General features: G+C 42.3%; 1 protein-coding gene across 5 annotated transcripts in view; it reads left to right on the top strand.

Annotated features, from left to right (window-relative positions):
* ARHGEF12 (Rho guanine nucleotide exchange factor 12) overlaps positions 1 to 21,571 on the top strand; it is a 149,917-nt gene extending 128,346 nt beyond the window's left edge. For all 5 annotated transcript variants that reach the window (XM_019468860.2, XM_019468861.2, XM_019468858.2 and 2 more), the window contains 14 exons: positions 1,239 to 1,364; positions 2,989 to 3,103; positions 4,432 to 4,532; positions 7,771 to 7,848; positions 8,962 to 9,037; positions 9,771 to 9,938; positions 10,777 to 10,864; positions 11,361 to 11,447; positions 11,581 to 11,660; positions 11,960 to 12,193; positions 14,032 to 14,499; positions 15,304 to 15,620; positions 16,889 to 16,958; positions 17,570 to 21,571. In XM_019468860.2, the coding sequence (XP_019324405.1) occupies positions 1,239 to 1,364; positions 2,989 to 3,103; positions 4,432 to 4,532; positions 7,771 to 7,848; positions 8,962 to 9,037; positions 9,771 to 9,938; positions 10,777 to 10,864; positions 11,361 to 11,447; positions 11,581 to 11,660; positions 11,960 to 12,193; positions 14,032 to 14,499; positions 15,304 to 15,620; positions 16,889 to 16,958; positions 17,570 to 17,580 (2,019 nt within the window). In that variant the 3' untranslated portion in view covers positions 17,581 to 21,571. The remainder of the gene's footprint in view (positions 1 to 1,238; positions 1,365 to 2,988; positions 3,104 to 4,431; positions 4,533 to 7,770; positions 7,849 to 8,961; positions 9,038 to 9,770; positions 9,939 to 10,776; positions 10,865 to 11,360; positions 11,448 to 11,580; positions 11,661 to 11,959; positions 12,194 to 14,031; positions 14,500 to 15,303; positions 15,621 to 16,888; positions 16,959 to 17,569) is intronic.
* The last annotated feature ends 1,516 nt before the right edge of the window (positions 21,572 to 23,087 follow it).

The following is a 23,087-nucleotide window of genomic DNA, read 5'->3' as shown; positions in this document are numbered from 1 at the left end:
CTGTTAGTATATATATGGCACTTTGATTGACTAACATACCAAAAATTCTGCCGGTCTCATCTTTCAATGTGTTAAGTGTCATATTTATAATAAAATACCAATTGACACTGGAGCAAACTATTAAAGTTTTCACATTGTACTACGTATGCTAATTGAAGAAAGGATACCCTGAGTTTAACTACAAATGCACTACAAAAGGATTTTTCACAAAATACCTTCACATACAAACTTCTGGAAATAATGGCTTTATTTAAAAAAAAATTTTTTTTTAATGTTTATCCATTTTTGAGAGAGAGAGAGAAACAGAGCACAAGTGGGGGAGGGACAGAGAGAGAGGGAAACACAGACTCTGAAGCAGGCTCCAGGCTCTGAGCTGTCAGCACAGAGCTCAACGTGGGGTTCTAACTCACGAGCCCTGAGATCATGACTTGAGCTGAAGTCAGACACTTCACCAACCAAGCCACCCAAGTGCCCCTGGAAATAATGGCTTTAAATGGGAGATTATATGAAAAGCTTCTTTGTAAACTATAGAGCAACTATTATGAACATGAAGATGGTTAAAAAATAATCGAAAGACTATATGAGTGAGGCACTTCTTAGGTGTTTTATAAGAGCCTAAAATCAGTATATATACAAACTTAAATTTAGAAATTTAAAAATATCAGTAGAAGGTGTAATTTTTGGCAGAAGAGGTTCATAGACTCATGGGACCCTCCCCAGAGAGGTTGAAGGCATGGACCTCTACCCTCCGTGTGGATGAAGCAGCAGCGTTTCAGTTTTATTGTGACCGGAAAACTGATGACTTGTTCTGGGTTTTCATAAAAAGCCAGAGCCCACAGCTTTTCTTCCTAGAGCAGTTAGCAATTTTTGTGATGGGGTCCGCTTATAAGGAAATCAAGTTTTAATCTCAGTCTTGAAGTGTTTTGTGTCTTACATTTCCCAAGTGTCAATCTTTCTGTTTCATGTCCAAGTGGCGTAGACTGAACAAGTGATAAGCTGTGGTAGCCTGTGAGCAAGAAAACATTGGAACGTGGTCAGAAAAGGTCTGGCTGTATCAGGGTCGGACCTGTGTAACGGAAAAGCATTGATAGCGCACAGACATATGTAGATTTCCGTTTCTTGTCTTTTGAGAGTAATTAGTGGGACGTGGAAAGAATCGTGGTTGTCTCTCATTTTGCCTGGCCTGAGATGGGCTCCATATGCCGTTCTCTATTGTGTTCTTTGCATTCCCGGCACAGTTCAGCGGACCAGGGGAGGAGAAGTTGAAACACGCTGCTGCCACCTTTTGCAGTAACCAACCTTTTGCCCTGGAAATGATCAAGTCTCGTCAGAAAAAGGATTCCCGATTTCAGACTTTTGTGCAAGTGAGTTGAGTGAGTCATGTAAGGAAAAAAATAATGCAGCTTTTTTTATGGAATATGGAATAAACTGGGGGGAGTCTCAGACCAAGATTTTTAAAAGGATTATGTTAATATTTTTGCAAGTCCTACATGATCTCTTAAATTATTGGAGAGTATAAAGATGATGTTGGAATGGTAAATAACAAAGAATAATTATCAGGGTTAAAATACTTGACAGAGAAGTCCACATTGCCACGGAGATATTGTCAGCAAGTGTCCCATGTACGCCGGTGACATAATACGGTCACAACATGAGAATGGGCTCATAACTAGCCAGGGAAGAGTGTAACCACAGTCATGCTTACAGAGGTGTTGATATTGGTATATATCAAGGGTCAGTAAACTGTGGCCCACGGGCCATATCCAGCCTCTTGCCTGTTTTGATAGAGTTTTATTGGAACACAGGGTGGTAGATTTTTACTGTGGTACAAATCACCACAAACGTAGCAACTTAATGCGAATGTATTATGTCACGGTTTTTGTGGTTTAGGAGTACAGGTGTCATTTAGCTGGGTCCTCTCTTCATGCTTTTTCACCAGACTGAAATGAGAGCATCAACTGGAGCGGCAGGTCTCATCTGAGACTTGGGGTCCTCTTCTAAGCTCCAAGGTTGTTCACAGAATTCATTTCCTTGTAAATGTATAACAGAGACCCCTGTCTTCCTGTCGTCGTTGACTAGAAACTGCTCTTGTCTCCTAGAGAATGCCCATATCTCTGCCATGCAGCCCCATAGGCAGTTTACAAGATAGTTGTTTCCTTTCTTGCAGGCCAGAAGGATTGTGTCTCTCTGACAGCTTTCTTTTAAGGACTCCTCTGCTTAAGCCAGACTCGCCTAGGAGTCACTCTCCTTTTTGATCAATACAAAGTTAACTGGTAATAACCTAATCATATGAGTGATATCCTATCACATTCACAAGTTCTTTCCACCCTCAAGGGGAGGTGATTATACAGGTGTGTGCACCAGAGAATGGGAATCTAGAAGGCCGTCTCAGAACTCTTTACTACACACGGCCATGTTCATTCATTCACGTGCTACCTATGACTGCTTTCGTGCTAAAACAGCAGAGTTGAGTACTTGTGACAAAGACTGGACGGCATGCAAAACCTTAAGTATGTATCGTCTGGCACTTTACTCAAAAGTTTGCAGACGCCCTGTTAGAGATGAGCTGGTATATATCCGGGCTGATGATCCATCGTGCCCACTTTGGAATGGCAAATACCAAATCAGCCAACTAACTTTTGGTAGGAATGCCAGTCATAGGAAAATGTAACTAGATTTCCTGAATATGTAAAGATAAAACTTTTATCACAAACAAGCAGTTCTTAGAGTTGATTATGGATGTTCTCAGTTTTTGCTTAAACAGGTAAGAAAGAAGCCATTGGCTTAGTGATAAAGGCTCCCCTCCCCCATTACGTCAATAAAGGAGAAAGCCAGAAGTACAGTGAGACCGTGTTATACCTTGCCATGTTTTAAGTCTTGGTTTAATAACCAGAACTGTGATGTCGTAGACACATACATGATGAATATATGGTACATGTAAGGTAACTAATACGAATCACAAATTCACCTATTTTACTTTAATTTTAGGATGCCGAGAGCAATCCGCTGTGTCGTCGTCTGCAGCTGAAGGATATCATTCCTACCCAAATGCAGAGGCTTACTAAGTACCCTCTTCTGTTAGATAATATTGCCAAATACACAGGTACAGCATTTCACTGAAATTAAAAAGCTTAGGAACACAACACAACAAAACAAAAAACCCATGTCCTGCTGAATAATCTCTCACAGAGTCCTGGTGTCCGAGGGTTTGATTTCCAAAGAATATGGCAACATTTCCTAACAAGATTCAGTCCAGTCTTCTTTAGGCTGTTTGATTTAATGTGCTCCATTAGTAGCTCTTAATACAGCATTTGGCAAACTGTGGATCGTGGGCCAAATCTGGTTCATCCCATATTTTGTAAAGAAGTTTTATTGGAACACACTAGCGTTCATTTGTTGACAAATTGTCTCCGACTACTTCTGCACCAAACAGAATTGAGTGGTTGTGACAAAGGCCACTTAGCCCCTCAAAGTGTAAAATATTTGTCATCCAGTGCTTTACAGACAAAACGTACATCTGGCGCTTTACAGAGAGCACCAGCCCTTCCTCTAGCATACATCATATCTATCTGCTTTGAAGAAGGCATATCCTGGGCAAAGAAATTCTGTGTATCTAACATGTACCTCCATGAAGCCCCAGCGGTGCGCTGTAACCCCAGCTCTCCTGTTTAAAAACAGGAGGTCAGTCTGAGTTTCTGAGTTGAGCTTTTAGTCTCTCACACGTAGTTCTCATTAATAATCTTCTGCAAACTATTTCCTGTACCTGAAAACTTGGAAATACTCATGCACGTTCATTTGGGAACACACCTGTTCCAGATAGGTGGGCCGTTGTTCTGAGGGTTGTTGTCTTAAATATTCTGGTTTTCTCATTCTTTACGTTGTAGGCCTCAATGTAATCTCAACACATTTTGGTGAATTTTATCTTCTTTTAATGATAAAATGTTGTAATCTGTTTTCTTTCCTTAAATATATTCTCAAATTCAAAGAAACGTCTTCTGCAGTTATTTTGAATTCAGTGTTACCATTAAACAGTTATCGCTGAACAGGTTCCCTGGACATAATCACATAGGCTGTGCCCTCAGGGGAGATTCCAGGGGGAGAAGGGGTCCCACTCGTATAGCTTACAGCATGAATGAGACCCACCCCCTGGAGTATGTAACACGGTGGGGCTGACACTAATGCACAGCTCCTTGAATTTGGGCTTAATTTGGGCTTATTTGTCCTAAGACATCTCACCTGCCCAAAGGCTATCTGAATTGCGATTCTGCTGTAGATTTTGGCCTGATATAAAAATATTCAAACTCTTCATACATATATATACACGTGTGTGTGTGTGTGTGTGTGTGTGTGTGTGTGTGTGTGTGTGTGTAAAATGTATGTTCTTTTCTGACTTCCTTTGTCTTACATTTTGGATTTCTCTTCTATACTTAGAATGGCCAATGGAAAGGGAGAAGGTGAAGAAAGCTGCAGATCACTGTCGTCAGATCTTAAACTATGTAAATCAGGCTGTCAAGGAGGCAGAAAATAAGCAGGTAAGAAGGGAAAAACAAGATATAGGATGACATAGGGAGAGTATTAAATTAGTGTTACCTGGGATCTGTGAAATAATAATTGAAATTATCATGACATAATTGACAGATGGAACATTTGTTGGCTCTTCATGTAGTAGGTGGGTCCAGTTCAGTGTGGTAGAGCATCAGTTTTGTATTTGGCTTTCTTGAGCATCTGTAGTTGTTCGGTCTTTCATTTATGTGTTCATTCAACAAATATTTCTAGAGCACCTGTATCCTGAGTGTATGCCGAGTATAGGGTATAGAGTGCTTAAGTAAATAAGTCAAGTAAGTGCCCACATCGAGCGTAGTTTCTGGCAGGAGAAGAAGGTACCGAGCAGATTGTGGTGCAAGTATTTTATGTAATAGCTGCTATGAGGGAGAATTTGGAGTGCTAGGAGTGTATAGCTTAGTGCTGGGGTACAGGGAGAGCCTGGTTTGAGGGTGTTGGGTGGTAGCCATCAGAGAAGGCTTCTTTGAGGAGGTGACATTTAAGCCAAGCCCTGAAGAATGAGTGGAAATCAACCAAAAGAATATGGAAGGGGGCATCCTTACAAGTAGAGGGAGCAGCATGTGCAAAAGTCCTGGGGTAAAAAGGAAGCGTGGTCTGTCTGAGGAACTGAAAGATTAGGTTAGTGTGGATCATGCCTACAAAGTGAAGCCGGAGCGCTGACAGAAGGACGCACAGTAGGCCAGGACCAAGTCACACGGGGCCCTGTAGACCATGTTTAGATTCTGATTTTGAGAGCAGTAGGAATTCGTTACAGACATTTCTAAGAAGAGTGACATGTTCCGATTTTACACTTTGTCAGTATCACTCGTACTGGTCCGTGGCGGAGGGGTGGAAGGGCGCGGGGAGGAGATGAAGGAGCTCAGTCTGTTGCAGCAGTTCACGACAGGTCGCGGCGGCTCGAGAGGTACAAGAGTTGGAGAAGTGGAAGGTAAAACTAACAGGATTTGGTGACGGATTTAGAGAAGGATTCGAAGGGAGGTGCGATGGTGGGAATAAATCCCAGGTCTCTGGTTCGCACGTTTGGGTGGACAGGACGAGTGAAGAAGGCCCCAGATTTGTAGGGAAGATGAGGAGTTCAGTTTGGAATATCAGGTGAAGATGTATGGTGTGCCGTTGGCTCTCTGGACCCACCTCTAAGAGGACTGCGCTGAAGATAAAAATGGAAGATTGTGAGTATATATAGAGGTTAATTGAATCCGTGGACCTGGATGTAATTTCTTAGGAACTGAATTATGACGACGGCTCTGTTGGTGAGGCTGTAGGAAAACGGGAACTTTCAGTTGTGTTGTTTGGAGTGTAAAATGATAAAACTCCGGAGGGCAGTTTGGCAATATGTACCTAAATTAACAATGCATACGTTCATACATCTACCCTTTGACCCAGCAATTTTGTTCCTAGTGATTTACCCAGGGAAAATGAAGATATGTGCCCACAGATTTGTACAGGAGTGTTTTAGCATAAAGCCAAATGTGGTGTAGTCATAAACTAGAGTAATAAATACCCGCATAAAAAGAAAGGAAACTGCTGATACAACGTGGATGAACCTCACCAGCATGATGCCAAGTGAAAGAGAGCAGATAAGAGCACATATATATAGTTTGATTTATGTGAACTTCTAGAACAGGCCCAACTAATCTGTGGTAGGAAAAAAAGGTCAAAAGAGTGGTTGTTATTGGCGATGCGGGGCCAGATACTAACCAGGAAGAAGGACGAGGGAACATTCTGAACATCACATGAGGTGATGGCAGTGTTTCCTATAGGAGTTTGATTGCACAGGGGCATACATGTGTAAAAACTTGTGGAAAGGTACGCTTAAAGTGTGTGCATCTCACAGGTACCTTTTACTTCAGAAAAGTAACTGTAGGGGCGCCTGGGCGGCTCATTCGGTTGAGCGTCCAACTCTTGATGTTGGCTCAGGTCAGGATCTCATGGTGGCATCGAGCCCTGCATCGGGCTCTGTGCTGACAGCGTGGAGCTTGCTTGGGGTTCTCTCTCTCCCCCTCTCCTTCCTTGCTTATGCTCTCTCTCTTCTCTCAAAATAAATAAATGAACTTAAAAAAATGTTTAAAAAGTAACTATAAATAAATATTGACTCTTGTTAATGATATGCGCACTAAAATGTTTAAAGGTAAAGTGTGCTTACATCTGTAAGTTGTTTTGGAATGCATTCAAAATGTGTTGTGCCTTGATGGATAGCTAGAGGGATGAACAGACATATAATAAAACAAATACAGCAAATATTAACTGTGGACGTAAGTAATGAGTGTATAGGTGCTCACAATACACATTCAGACTTTTCTGTTCACTTGGACATTTTGTAATCTTGGGGGAAAATGCACATACGCTTTGACCTAACAGTTGTTCCTTTAGAAATTTATCTTACAGATATATCTATACATGTCCATAAAAATATATGTTTTAAGGCCTTTATATCACAATATTGTTTGTTATAGGAGATGATTGGAAATAACTTACATGTCCTTCAGTCAGTGTAGTTGGGTAAACTATAGTACGTTCATAGAGCTTAATACCATACGGCCATTTGAAAAGTGAGTTCTCTCTCTATGTGCTCATGTGGAACAGTCTCCAAGATAAGTGATGAGTAATGCACACACACACACACACACACACACACACACACACACACGTACACGTACACATGTGTATCTGAATGTTACCATTTGAGTAATTAATATATTAATATGCTACCATATCTTTTTAAAAAGGATATATACACACACACAGCATGCACAGAGAGAAGCATACTTACATATGCATATATTCCGTTTGCTTAGAATTTTTCTCATAGGCTACCCAAGACTGGGTATCAAGATTGAGGAGGCGAGAGGACAGGATTGGAGTGAGACTTCGTTTTCATTGTGTGTCTTATATTACTTTTCGGATTTTGTACCACGTACATGAGTTACATATTCAGAAAATAACCACAAGCTAGTTAGAGGTCAGTGAGTTTGGAAAGCAGATTGAACAAGAACAACCAAAGAGGCAAGAGGAAAACTAGGAGGGTGTGATGTCTCCAGAGCCAGTGGAAGGAGGGGGTTGTTTTAAGAACAAGTGAGCTGTCGGTTATGTCCGGTGTTGCAGAGAGCTCTGTAAAATACAGGTAAGAAGATGTCCGTTTGGTTTAGGAACAGGGAGGTCATTGATACCCAAAGCAGTAACCTTGGCTCCATCTTGTCGTACTTGCAGCGCCTAGAAGACTATCAGCGTCGCCTCGATACCTCCAATCTGAAGTTGTCAGAGTACCCAAATGTGGAAGAGCTCAGGGTGAGAGATTGTCTAATCGTAATTTAAAAAATGAAATACAGTTTACTAAAGCCCTTGCAGGTAATTAACATCTCTGTGGGAACATCCATCACCTGAAGGAGTTCTTGTATCACAGATTGTCTGTATTTATGATTCTGTTCTTCGTTTGCAACATCTGGTCTGCGTGAAGCTTAGTCTTTCATTAGAGGAATCTTTTGTTGTAAAACGAACTCTTTGTAAGAGAAATTTGCAGGAGACTAAGGGAACATTAGTAATTTAGTTTTATTTTGTTCTTACAGTCTGAATGGGAGTAGGGCTGTTTACTCTGGGAACTTTCTAGATTATTGAGTAAAACAAGATAATAATTTTTTCATGAACCTCTTCAGAAGCATAAATGTTGAAACCATTACAGGAATGGTAGTAAAATATTTAGTAATTGCCATTTCTGTTACATGGGGCTTTTGTGTTAAGTAACTGCTTAGGATTTTTAATCTTTCTTGGTCTGTTTTACTTGGTGGTGGTTTTTGGCAGATGTATTTGGTGGCCGGTTAATCAGACTTTTATGTCCTATATAACAGCTTATCAAAAAGCAGGCTTAATATGCTTAGCCCCATCTCTTCCAGACAGTGGGATTTTTCTAGGGCTACCTAGACTAAAAGATGATTCTCTTACTAAATTATTAATATTTAGAGCAAGGCTGATCACCGCCTCGACTTTTTTATGAGTACTCTTCTTCCTTAACTTGGTTTGGAACTAGAGTCTGGCACTCGCAGGCCTCCTGCAGATAAGCTAGGCACCCCCCTTATCTAGTTATTCATAGAAAAATGAGGGGATGGGCTGCGAATCCAGTGCGGATCATTTTCATAAGCTGCTGTCATGTGTTTAGTGTGAGATTTATAAGACAGCACTCCTGAATATTCTCCTGCAAGATGCTTCTTCCCTTTTTAGGAGATTGTATGCAGCTTACTTTAACTTGATCTTTATTCCATGGTCAATAGTTGATAGATCTCGATAATGATACTGAAGGTAAATGGCATCTTTTATGTGAAGAATTTTTTGAAAAGCGACTGTATGGAATATGATATCCCTAAATGTTTGGGAATAATTTGTGTATAATCGTCTTTGTTTTGGCAGAATTTGGATTTAACAAAAAGGAAGATGATTCACGAAGGGCCACTGGTCTGGAAGGTGAATCGGGATAAAACTATCGGTAGGTGTAATGTCTGTCAGTATGGGGGAGAGTGGAAGAAAGAAGAAAATAGTAAAGTTTCCTTATGCCCAGAGAAGAGATGACCGTTCACAGTTTTCAGCTGCAGCAGTGAGCAGTGCTGCTCTCGTATTTTTGCAGATCTGCTTATGCTGTGTTGTTATATGTGAAGTACACTACATATTCATTTGGGGTGAAGCAGAGGTTTGTCATGATTCTGCCCTGTCTCCATCATTCTTGTATTCTAATGAGCTTTCCAATAAGCTTTCTTTAAACTGCTCCATTGCAAACTATCTGTGGTGAGAAACCGTGGTGGTTTTTTTTCCCTCATCAGTCACAGATTGGCGTGTGTGTCAATACGATATAAAAATTAATATTATTATTATTTTAAAGTTTATTTGAGAGAGACAGAGTACAAGCAGGGGAGGAGCAGAGGAAGAGAGAGAATCTGAAGTGGGCTCTGGGCCATTAGCACAGAGCCCAATGTGGGGCTCGAACTCATGAAACCGTGAGACTGTGACCTGAGCCAAAATCAAGAATCGGACGCTTAACCGACTGAGCCACTCAGGCGCCCCTAAAAATAAAACTAAAAAAGGCAATAGCAAGTTAATTTTTAACATGTATTAGACTGTATTAGATTTAACAGAAATAAATTTTCTGTGTCAAATTGTTAAAAAGTTTATAAACCACATCTCAGTATCTGCACTCATCACCTCCTCTATGTTTTTGTTTCCAGATCTGTACACGTTGCTGCTGGAAGACATTCTTGTATTGTTACAAAAACAGGATGACAGACTGGTGTTACGATGTCATAGTAAGATTCTGGCATCCACAGCTGATAGCAAACACACGTTTAGCCCTGTCATTAAGTTGAATACAGTGTTGGTTCGACAAGTGGCAACAGGCAAGTATGTCTGCAGAGTGACAGGAAGCTTCAGGTTCATGATACAGTTACAGGAGATGTTCGGTATTGTTTAAGTAGCCCAACTGGTGTAGAGTTTTGGTTTTTTCATGTTCTTAGACAAATGAAATTTATTTACTGGGGACAAAGTAAGAGTTTGTGCCCCCAAATTATTTGGGATGCCTAGATTCTCTGAGCAATTTTCTGCACACTACTCTGATCTTTATTCTGTGTTCAAATCATTGATAGACACCAGCGAAGATGGAGAATTGAGAGGTAATCCCAACGAAAAGGCTTTCATGAGAGTGGAGTATTTTTTGATTTGTGAAAAAAGCGCAAACAAACAAAAATGAAGAGATGGGTTTAGTTTGGGGTACTTGAAATCCGTTTAAGTCAGCAAGTCATATGTTAACTGTACCAACAATGAGATCCCTTTTAAAACTTGTTCGTTCCGCCATGACAAGAAAAATCGGTGACCTCTTTTCTCCAACATCTAGCTGTTTAGCAAAAGGGCAATTCAAAATAAATGCAAAAAAGTCAGTTCAGTAATTTAGATATATCGACACCTCTTGTTTCTAATAAGTGACTGTGGAATCAGTGCTGGTTTTTATAGTCTTTGTTTTATTGACATATAATATATACAGCATCATCTACGGTAAGTCGCACAAAATCGTAACGTGTAGCTTAACAATTTTTTACAGAGTGAACATGTTTAAAAGTGAACACATTAACCTTTACCTAGATTAAGATGCAGAATAAATCAGGACACTAGAAGCATCCTTCATGGCCCCTATAGGTCACATTCATGTCGTCAGAGTGATTTTTGTCTTGTTTCTTCCAGATAACAAAGCTTTGTTTGTCATCTCCATGTCGGACAATGGGGCCCAAATTTATGAACTGGTGGCACAGACAGTTTCTGAAAAGACTGTGTATGTATTAGATATAGCTACCTTACCCTAATGGTTTTTATTGTCCTGAATATAATATTCTATAAACTTAACTTCATTTTTGTAATCGTAGTTTGACAACCGAAAACTATATGGAAAGAAGCTCTTCCTCTGTATTCTTTTAGAGATGTTTTTCTAAGAACCTGTTCTTTTTTAGATTGACGTCTCTTATTTTGATTCTATTCTTTTGAAAGTATCTTTTCTGAAGAAAATTTCTCACAAGTGTCATGTGAAGTTTTTAATGGGCAGTGTGCATAACGCTGTTTGTTAGGTTTTTCTTTAAGGTATGGCATTTTTTATAGTCTACTTACGTTGCCAAAATAAAAATAACTCTGGCAGAAGTAGGGTTTTTTGTTGGGTTGGCTTGGCTTGGTTTCTGGTTTGTTTGTTTTTGTTGTTACTTCTTTCTGCGTGTATTTAAAGGGCGTTTGTTTTTCCTTTCACTTTTGGATTTTGGAACCTTCTCAAACTTCTGCAGCTGGCAGGACCTTATCTGCCGGATGGCCGCATCAGTGAAGGAACAGTCGGCGAAGCCGATCCCACTGCCCCAGTCACCACCTTGCGAGTGAGTGTGCATTTGCATTACAGTAGGACTGACTTCGCGTTTTGTCAGGAAGGGAATAGCTAATTCTTACATCGTGTCACAATGATGTTTTGGCAACTCGTGAAGCTGAAAGATGGTTTTCTTTCTTCCATAGAGGAGACAACGATGAAGAAGAACCTCCAAAATTAAAAGTGGAGCATCATAGCATTTCAGTCCCTGGTCTGCAGAGTCCAGGTAAACTGATCTGTTAGGTTTGCCTGGAAGAGTGGAGTCTAAATATTACTAAGACGCAAAGAGCCTTTATGTCTTTTGGATTTTGCAGATTCTCGCATAAGTCGTTTCTTCTAACAAACTTCGCTTATGAGCCTTTCGTGTGCCATTTTCACACCGCTCCAAGTGCCGTGTCTTTCACTTAACAGCAGATGATCTCTGTACTCTTGTGGTTATTTTTTCAAGTATTTCCTGAATGCTTCACATTGAAAGTTAAAAGTTTTGCTTAAGATCTATTCTACTTTTTCTGTTCCATTGAACAGACAGAGATTTGGGATTAGAGTCTCCCTTGATATCGTCAAAACCTCAGTCTCATTCACTGGGTGCCTCTGGGAAGTCCGAGGTAGATGATCTGTTTGTGGCTGAGAGACAGTTTGCTAAGGAGCGGCATGCAGATGGGACTCTGCAGGAAGCTGGAGCAAGTTACCAAATCCCAATCCCAGACCCGCACTTGCCTGCCTCAGAAGAACGGTGGGCCTTGGACGCACTAAGGAATTGTAAGTGCTGTTCATAAGTTAACACAGATGTTTGTGAAGTGCCAGAGTTGTGTCGTGTACCACGCAGCCATTTAGGGAGAACCCAAGGAAGTTTAAACTCTGACTCTTCCCTTAAAGAATTGTACTATCTCGTTGGGAAGATGATAGAACACTTCCTCCCACCTTTTAAAGTAACCGGTACAGGTTGTTACAGTTGATGTGGTGGTGGTGACCAGAGAGAGATGCATCAGGAAACAAGGGGGATGTGATTATCACCTCGAAGAATGGGCAGGATTCAGAGAGGCATGTAGAAAACATGCAGATCAGAATAGTGATAGGGCCAGACGCACAGAGGCAGAAAACTCTTGAGTGTGTTCAGAGAGCCGCAGGTAGACCCTGTGAGCTCAAGGAGGCAGGGGAGATAAGGTGGGAAAGGTGGAAGGTGGGACGCTGAGGCCAGCTGTTGTGAATCTTGAATACCAGATTGAGTCCTCCGAATTTGAAGGGTGGCACAGCGCAGGGGGGCGCAGTGTGATCTGATCGACACGGGGCTCGATCCCACAACCTTGTGATCATGACCTGAAGTCAAAATCAAGAGTCAGGGACTCCTGGGTGGCTCAGTCGGTTAAGCGGCCGACTTCAGCTCAGGTCATGATCTCACGGTCCGTGAGTTCGAGCCCCACGTCGGGCTCTGTGCTGACAGCTCAGAGCCTGGAGCCTGTTTTAGATTCTGTGTCTCCCTCTCTCTGACCCTCCCCCGTTCATGCTCTGTCTCTCTCTGTCTCAAAAATAAATAAACGTTAAAAAAAAAAAATTAAAAAAAAAAATCAAGAGTCAGATGCTCAACCCACTGAGCCACCCAGGCACCCTATCGTTTCCTTTTTTTTATTTACCAGAGATTACGGGCTCAATTTGAAAACTGGCAAGCTATTTAAGAGGAAGTGACGAGCAGGAAGTTGGGAGTTTTAAGCCTGGAGCTTTGGGGAGAGGGTAGAGAAAGAGATGGGTTTGAGTGTCAGAGCCATAGGAATTCATCATATCTCTCGGGAAATGAAGGTAGAGCGGGACAGAGGGCCAAAGACTCAGACCTATATGGAGACAGTTTCCCTAAAGAAACAAGATCGAAATTAAGCCAGAGTGAAAAGTACGGAATTGGTCAAGTTCTTTAAAATCTAATTCATTCTAGAGTCTCCTGATTCTGACAGTCAGAATGATTTCTGATGGTTTGACTAACACTGTCCCACTAGTAAGGTCATTTTTTAAAAACTAATAAATATGTTCTTATCCTTTGAAACTATACATGCTACCAAATCATTGAAATTAAATTTTATTATAAGGCAACTTTATTTTCTTCACCATGTAAGGAGATTCTTTGGATTATTATAAAATGATAAAATAAATGTTCTGTGTGTCGTAATAAAATTAGAAAAAATAACACCTGTGTATACAGTGTCGGCTTCTGGAAAAAGCAAAACTTTCAGGGCTTCTTTTCTAGCATAACACAGCTTTTTAACATCTTTTTAAAAAGTACTTTCGGGGTATTATTCAGGTTACATGGAATCAAAAATAGACAAAGGCATGGTACTAGTTAGCTGTCCTGAACAGGAGTATCTCCTCATTCAGAAGGCTTACTTACATCTTTTCAAGTCTTGTTTGATATTAAATCTTTTCTAGATGGTGCTTTATCTCATTTTTCAATACAAAACAAAAAAAATGATGGTATGAAATTAATATTTTGACTCTACTAAAAAGATACTTACTTTTTGAAATAATTGGTAGTTCCGCAGACGAATTTAATTCTGGCAGTCTGAGGCTGTTGTTGTGAATGTGTGTTTTCTCCTCCCTCCTAAATCTTTCAGTGGGCTTGTTGAAGCAGTTGCTTGTACAACAGCTGGGTTTGGCTGAGAAGAGCACTCAGGAAGACTGGTCACGTTTCCCGAGATACAGGACAGCGTCTTCCGGGGTGCAGACAGACAGTGTAACCCAGAACTCTGAAAATAGTAAGGCCTGTCCTCCTGGTGAAGGACAGGTGTCCTGTAGAACTGAAAGTGGTGACATTTCCACTTGTTACAGTCCACGGACTTCAACTGAATCTTCTGCTCCACGAGATTCAGTGGTACTGGCATTCCAAGATAGCCAGGCAAGTAACATTTTAGTAATGGACCACATGATTATGACCCCAGAGATGCCTCCTGCAGAGCCAGAAGGGAGTCTTGATGAGAGTGGAGAGCACTTTTTTGATGCCCGGGAAGCACATAGTGATGATAATCCATCAGAAGGTGATGGAGTGGTTAAGAAGGAAGAGGATGTTAATTTGCGCATCTCAGGCAAGTTTCTTTCACATTTAAACTACATTTAAACTTTGATTTTGAATGTCATTAACTGTGCTGTGTGCTGTGCTGAGATGGATGTTGTTTGGGTATCTACGCATTCTCGTGTGTGTGTGTGTGTGTGTGTGTGTGTGTGTGTGTGTGTGTAGCATTTATCTTTCATGCAGTAAATGATGACTGAATCTGCTCTATGCCAGACCCCATCGTAGGTGCTGGGAGATACGGCATTGATAACACAGAAAAATCCACTATTCTTGGGAAGCTTAAGTACTAGGAGAGGAAAGAATAATGGTAACTGAGTAAACAGATGTCAGACAGAAGAATTAGGAGGAAAAATAAGTCCGAGGCGGCAGAGATTGATAGGGCAGTCGGCAACCAGGGTCGGGGTGCAGAGGACTCTAGGAGAGAGCGGGGGCACGCAGGCCGCTGGACAAGAGCAAGCGTCTGGCGGTGGCTAGGTGCAGGGTGAGGGAGAAGGTGGTACGCCATGAGGTACGAGGACTGTTTGGCTAGGGCACTTGTGGCAGGATCATATGGGGACTTTGCAGTTTGCAGCTTTTGACTTTTAAGACACTAACACGAAGTTTTTTGGAGATTTGCCATGAAACTGTGCTAAGTTTAGCTTCAAGCCAAAGTGCGAAGACCCTGATGTACTTAAAACTGAACTTGAGGATCGGAGAGTTAATGGCTCTTCTCCATCTTGAGTGGCTTTGAAAGTTGTCAGCATATCCCCTCGTCTCTGTTTTTTGATGTGAGGATGGCGGCACCAAGCTCATCGAGCTCTTCCGTCTCTGTCATTAGGAAACTATTTGATCCTTGACGGCTACGATGCGGTGCAGGAGAGCTCCACGGATGAGGAGGTTGCTTCCTCACTCCCCCCACCGCCCACGACAGGCGCCCCCCCCACGGACTCTGCCGGCCAGCAGCAGCATTCTCCCCAGAACGCCCATTCCGATGGGGCGCTCTCACCGTTCACCCCGGAATTCCTGGTCCAGCAGCGCTGGGGAGCTATGGAGGATTCCTGTTTTGAGATCCAGAGTCCCCCCTGTTGTGCAGACTCACAAAGCCAGATCGTGGAGTACATTCGTAAGATCGAGGCTGACCTTGAACACTTAAAGGTACCTCACATGTCCGTGTCCTCGTGGCTGGGGTAAAGAAACATACCTAACAGAGAGGGCCTGCAGAACAACTGACATGCTGATGTCAGTAAGCTTGTTCAGGTTCGAGATTTGCTGTTTTCTTTGACCAGTATCCATGAACAGACCTGGATAAAAAGCCGAAATCAGCACTGTTTATCTGGTTGCAGACCACAGAAACAGGAAAAGGTTGTAGCACCGTAGACAGCGTGTTTGTTTGGGTTTCTAAGTTTAAGAACCCAAATATATTTGGGATGACTGGCTGGCCTCCATGAGAAAATGTGAATAGCAAGCTGACGGAGGTGGGGTTTGTGTCGTTATGAATCTAGGCTAGAAAATGCTTTCACTTATTAATTATCTGCAAATCGTTAGGTGATGTCAGTAGTTTCCCAGCCGCTTTGACACATAGACGTTGGCTCCAATGGCTCCCGTAATCTGAAAACCTGGACATGAATGGATTTTTGTGAGTTGGTAGTTGAAGCTGTCACCGTATGGGCCACTATTTCAAAACTGACTTAGGTGGTAATTTCTGAGAAAGGGACTTTACCTTAAAGTTTGTCATCAGTAGATACAACTGCTAGAGCCCAAACATTTTTTCATTACTTTGCAGACAATATAAAAAGTGATCTTAGCCTTTCAGCTAAAGACCGGTCTTCCTTTTTTCTTTTCTTTATTTACACACACAAAATTTTTTTGTGCTTGTTTATTCTAGAGAGAAAGAGACACAGAGTGTGAGTTGGGGAGGGGCAGAGGGAGGAGACACGGAATCCGAAGCAGGCTCCAGGCTCTGAGCGGTCAGCACACAGCCTGATGCGGGGCTTGAACCCACGAACCGCAAGATCATGACCTGAGCTGAAGTCAGACGCTTAACCGACCGAGCCACCCATCTTAGTTTTTCTTTTAACCTCACTTGGTCGGTGTTCCCCTCATCCCAGAGCTGATGAGATATCTCCTAGGCCATTGTGGGCAGATTGGCTCTGCCACCGTTCATGTCACCTATGGGACCATTTTCAGGGTGACTCTAGGGGTGGGAGAATCACCTTTACACGAGAAGGTTTTAAGTTATTCACTCAAGGGAGAAGCTTTTTACAGGAATGAAGTTTCCTCTTCTTCCCCACTAACAAAATTGTTAACGACATTAATGTGGACATTTAGAGGCATGTACCAGTAATATGCAAAAGCTTTCTTTCCTGTTTTCATGAAGAAAGATTAGGATGTTCAAATGAAAACCTATGGGTTTTATTTTACAGAAGGTGGAGGAAAGTTACAACATTCTTTGCCAAAGGCTGGCTGGATCAGCCCTCACAGACAAGCACTCAGGTATGTGAAAATTGTGGACTCCAGACTCTAGAATCATTCTGCCTGAACAGTACATCGGATGAAATGATTTATTATTCTTTAAAGTGGAAGCCTTCTGAGATTCCATTTCTCTCCTGTCTTTAAAAAACTGCTTGTTTCCAAACATCATCTATCAGGCAGAGGCTGCCATTTGCTGACTGTGCTCTTCCTCTTGTGAGAGGAGCCGCGGCCATCGGTTCCTGTGCGGTCCCTCCCCACCGCACACTCCCCCGTTCCCCCGCCCCCGTCTTTCTTCACCTTTACAGAAGCAGAAAGCAGGGCGGTGGGAAGCCTGGGCAATCCTAGGTTCCTTAGAGATCTGCCAGTGCTGCTGCGAGGGGGCTTGGTGCTCCTGGGGCCTGGCTGTACTCCGGCGTCTGTCCCGACAGCCAGAGCGGTGCCTCCCCGCGACCGCAAATGGATCTGTGCTCGGTGACGCGATTTGTCCCCATCTGCTTACGTGCTTTCGAATGAGGCTGCTCTGATCCAGTGAACAAAAGACCTAGCCGTGCCCTCAGACCTCACCTCTCGGTATTCTCTGAGTGTCATTTGTTCTTCTTAATTGGATCTCCGCATGTCTTTATTCTTCCCAGATAAAAGTTAGAGCCGCGTGTCCTGGAGGTGACTGAAGGTTGTTGGATTTTGAGCGTCGGCCTTGTATCACCCATCCTGGCTCCACCGTGGGTGCAGAGAAGAGTGTGTCCCAGAGGGTCTGCCTGTGAACCACCCCCCTCCCCCCCCCGCCCCGGGGCAGCCATGTGCCCGGGGGGCCCAGAGCGGGACTAGTTCTTCACAGTCTGGCAGCTGCACTGGTCTGTCAGTGAGGGAGTATTCGTTCTCTCACTCTGCTCTCCTCACTATCGGAAATTCATTTTGATTCACAACAGAAACCAAATGTATAGAGCTTTGGGTGTAGGATATGAAATTTTACTTAGACTTAAGAAAAAGAGAAAATCAGATGTATTTATTTGACTTCATTCCGTATTTGAAAGCACATTTTAATTTTTATTTTGCCATGTTTTGTTTTCAGTAGTGAGAGTTTTAGCCCTTTGTATTTAGTACACCCAAGGGTCAGTTGCTCCTGAAGCCAAGAGTTCAGGATAAGGTGTTAGGAGGTTGGGTAGAGAGGTGAAGGAGAGGGGGAAGTAAGCAGGGGGAGCAAGGAGCATCTAGCTTCCACTAAACTGTATTCCATGCCCTCTGCTGCCCAGTGGGCGTCATCTTTGAGGGTCACCTCAAAGGCATAGTATGCCCGTGGCTCCGCTCCCGTGTGCGGAGGACTTGAGCCGTGTGCTACCCAGATGGGCAGAGAGCCAGGCGGGCTTCCTCCCACGTGAGGCGAGCACCTCTTCTCTGTAGCCGGGATCAACCCCCAATTAACAGAAATCCTCAGTGTACTAAAGAGCAGGCACTTGAAAATGGGTGTGTTCTTCTTGTCTTCTTTCTATCGAGGGTAGGGATTTGGGAGGGAGAGGAAAGCAAATTTTATTTTCTTGGCTATAAATTTGCTATTCTTGGTATTGTTTCATTTTTATAATTATACATTAGACTTCGGCGCTTGTGTAAAATTATCCCTGCAGGTTGAGCGGGAAGTAAAAACAAACAAATGGAGATGCTTCAGATGGTGGCAGGGGTGGGGGTGCTGAGGAAGGGGGGGATGGGAGCGGGGAAAAGAGTTTGGGAAGGTTATCTAACTGAATCACTACTGAGTTGAACCATGGCTCTCATTAGCCACGGGTACTGCTGAATATAAGGCCAGTAAAATTTTAGTACCTGGAGGTTTGACTCTTAATATTAATTTTGCACTGATGGGTGCCAAAGGGCTCTCTGAGTTCAAAGGAGAGCCGCGAGTGGAGTGGAGAGAGATGAGGTGGAGAAGGCAGAGCCGCTCAAACCAGCTCCCAAAGCACTTCCTCTGACTTCACTGCCGGAGCTTTTTCCACACTGGTGCATGACCGACCTTAAAAGTTGCAGACCAGAGCATACACTGGATACCGTGGGCAAGGGGTTGCCAACTGCCTGCTCTAGAATGAATTGTAGTATCGGCTGCCCCCTGCAGAGGGTAAATGTTTCAGAATTGTAACTTGAGAACTCCTTCAGTGATACTGGCTTTCTGTGGTTTTCTTTGTGCATCAGGTATATGTGTTTTGGAGTATTTTTGCCAACTAAAGCTAAATCATGGGTCAAGTCTTCAAATTCTGTTACTACATAAAGAGTACCTCCACTGCTCATTTCAGTAGTGCCCTCTGAACTCTGTGGGTAATCAGGAAGTAATTTGACTCTTCCCCCGCACTCTCGTGGCAAGCGGTAAGGATTCCCTACTGCTTTTGTAAACACCACTACAATTTAACAAGCTCATCTAAGTCCGGATTCCTATTTCCTGCCTTTTTCAAATCTGACCTATGTTTTGAAGTAGACCAATTTGGACTGTTGGACCTCATCTATAAATTAGAATTCTATTTTGAGTCGTAGACCAAGTATCAATTAAATCTGAGTGGGCTTAAAAATTTTAGAGGCAGAAGCTAGTAAGTGAAGCTTGGGACTTGAACTTTCTGTGTCTCTTAAGAGAAGCGAGTGGAAAAGCCAAATGATCACGTAGTGCTGCTGGAGATGACGTCGTCACTCGCAACCAAAAGGGCAACACGCCCGTGGCCACCTGACACCGGGGTCATCAGCTGGCACTTAATCCGGAGAAAGGGAACTGTAAATGGAACTTTTATCTTAAATTCAGACAGTACAGGGTAATCCCGTGATTCCCTAGCACTCAAGAAGCTTTGTAGGTTAACAGCGTTTTGGTTTCTCTTCTAGCTCAGCCAGTGTATCTCGCCCTTAACAGCTATTGGCGTTGCTTTTCCTGCAGTTGAAGCTCTCCTTGGAACAGGGCTAACTGGAAAAATACTTTGACCGTAGCTCTAGTACTTCCAAATAAACTCATATCTGGATTTTTAAATGAAGCCCCAAGACAAAGTCTGAGTCTGAAAAGATTCCACAATTTTGAGTGTGTTCTTTTTATCCTCCCCGCCTACCTCCCTCCCGCCTCCTTCCCAGCATTGCCTCCTACACCTTCCATTTTTTTGGCCGTTATAATCACAGCCATTTTACTTTGATACCATATCTGCCTTTCAGGACAATGGAATTAGATATTCCTGGTGTCTTTGAGCGACAGTGGTCCCCAGCGAAGCTGTTTTCTCCCAGGTTACCTGACTAGAAGCTGGAATCAAGGGTGGTGAACACAGCAACCTTCCCAGAGCAGGAGGGCTGGGCTTTAGCCATCCAAGTGACCTGCTGTGACCCTGTGCTCTCTCTCGTGGGCCTGATGGCTCCTTTGCTATTAAGTGGCAAATTACATTTGGAGTGTCTCCTTCCTTTTCAGAGGACAGAGTTAATCAAGGCAAATCAGCAAGCCCCCAAAGTGCTATAATTTAGAATCATGATTACATACTTTAAAATCAGCCAACTTGGACTGCTTGAGTTATCTTGGCTTTTAGAACCTAAACTGTAACTATTCTATCGTACCGTAAGAAGGCACATTTCATTAGTTTCCTGGCTTCCCATTCCCCAAAACAACTTCTAACCACTGTTTAAGACAGTTTTTATTTGTTTTTTTGGAGGCAAGAGGGGGAACCTAATGTGAGAGTAAAGGAGAAAAGCTTGTTTTTTCTTCTTTTTAGAAGCTAGAGAAGATAATTAAGGCTTCCTGTGAGTTGTCTTTTACTTGCATACTTTTTTTTTTCTTTTGATGTTGGTAAATTTGGTGTATTACATGGAGCTTCTCTATTTCAAACTGGAAACTGTCTTCTCTGAAGGTGGTGTATGATGTTATTTTGAACTGCTAGAGCTTTGGTCAATATTTCCTTCTGTATACGTCACAGAGGGCACCATTGAGAATTGTGTACAGAGGACCTCAGAATACAAAATTGTCAGGACCGTGTAGTCATCTTTCTGCTGGCTGGTTTCTTCCCCCTCCTGTTACAATTTTTGTTTTAAATCATGGGGGTTTTTTTGTTTTTGTTTGTTTTGTTGGTTTGTTTTCTGACCCACCCCTTTCGTTGATCTGCAAAATAGTTCCTTCTTCGAGAAAAGAGTTTCTTTTGCCTCGTTCCGTATGCCTTCCCCACTGGTACTGATGGTGTTGATAATAAATTGGTGGAAGAACAACGTACCTCGTAGAAGGAAGCCCTGTCTGCCATTTCCAGGTGCCAATGGCTAAGCAGATGTACTGCAAAAGTGGTAACTGTAATGTGCACACTATTGGTTATTTTTAATAAGCCTCTTCCTACTAGAACATTTTATTTTCCTTGTTCACCATACAATCATGTACTCTTTAACAGAAATTACTTTTAAAAAAATCTGGAACTATCTTTAAAAGAACTTTATTAATAATCATGTATTTTTACTGATCACATTTTGAAATGCCTAAAAGACTTTATTGTTCTAATTATCCAGATGTACCTTTGTAAAATAGCTCTTTTATGAATTAGCTGATAAGGCTGTATGTTTCTGGAACAAAATATTGGTCATCTAAAAACTTTCTGTTTTCTGGGGTCTGGGAAAATAGAAAATGAGAGTTCAAATATTAAATATGCTTAAAGGAACCAAGTATGTGGCTTTTTATTTATGTTCTTCTTCGTTTGTCTTCTCCGAGTTGCATTAGAGAAGTTGAGGCCCCAAGGAGGCCTTCATTCATCTTACTGGCAAGTGACTGTCGAGCAGCTTCCTGCTCGTTAGAGCATCTTTACTAGCCAGACGAGCCAGCTCGTCTCTGTGATGGGCCAGCGTCCGTGAGGACACCGACGGCGGGTGTTGCCGCAGCGTCCGGGGCAGTGCTTTTGCTCTCTAACAGCTTCATTGAGACATAATTCATATTTCGCACGATTCACTCATTTAACGTGTACAGTTCGATGATTTTTGGTATGTATTTTTTAAATTGTAAAGCATATGTAACATAAAATTTGTCATCTTAACCATCTTTTAAATGTATAAATCAGTGGGATTAATGGGGCAGCTTTTATGGTTCACTTGAAAATGACTTTGGTTTAATGCCACCCTAAATGAAAATATGGTGTCTTTATTACCATTCTTATCCCCAGTGCTGGACTTCCTAAAGTAGCAATATTTCTATGCTTTTATGGACCCCATTTCAACTTTTGGGCTTTTTGGTATGTTGGTTTTGACACAGAGGTATCATTCGACTTATTCTTTAGTTTTCAGTCATTCAGGGGCACATTTGGCTGATAGATCTAATAAGCGTGACAAAAAATGCTCAGTATTTTGTAGGATTTTTTAGTTAAGCTTTCTAAAACTGAAGACTACGCAAATGTACTTTGCAGAAATGAACCTGTTTGTGCTTGTGGCTGTGTTTATGAGCATAACCGGTAGGGAAACGCATGCCTGTTCCATCCCCACTCCTGGATGGCCATCTTCTAAGAAGAGTGGCAAAAATAAAATACTGTCGTTGCATATGAGCAGTTGCTTTCACTTTTTGCTGTCCTCTTCCAAGCTAAATGACTGGCTCACCGAAAGTTTAATACCACTTTGAAAGATAAGAGGGTCTGTCTGGATGAATAGTTGCTTTTCAGTTGGACTTGATGGCTTCCTACTATGATGAATGTCCTAAAATATTACAGGTAAATAGCTAGATATAGGTGTTTCCCATCTCTTTCTCTAATGTCAAGTGTAATTCGTATTACGAACTGCAAGCCCTTGCCTGATCTTAGCTGTCAGGGAGCGGGTTGGTTCTGCCACCCGTCATTAGGGAGACACCATCATTCCCTGAGCGTCAGCCGAGGCCTTGATGTGAGATCATTTAAGGTAGGTAGAGCTCTCTTTCTGTCCCAGTCTTTCCCCCTTATTTGCTTAGGGTGCTTTGGTACCTACCTATAACTTAAGGCTTCCTTTATAGCATTTTATTCCAGGGGATCTCTTTCTTTGTACGTGTGACCACGGGGTTGGGGCCACCCAGTCAACATTCTGATCAGTAACAATAATGAGGGTGTATCTTGGTAATTTTTTAAAGGTTTTGGAGGAGCATCTGTACAGAGAAATTTTTTCTGCCCTCTATTATTTTAAATAATAAAGGGCAGCCATTCTCAATCTTTTTTTGGGCAGGGG

The sequence above is a fragment of the Panthera pardus genome, unplaced genomic scaffold (genome assembly GCF_024362965.1).
Source record: "Panthera pardus isolate Hobbes unplaced genomic scaffold, ASM2436296v1 HiC_scaffold_12, whole genome shotgun sequence".
NCBI classification, from domain to species: domain Eukaryota; kingdom Metazoa; phylum Chordata; class Mammalia; order Carnivora; family Felidae; genus Panthera; species Panthera pardus.
This window is presented reverse-complemented; position numbering and strand designations above follow the sequence as displayed.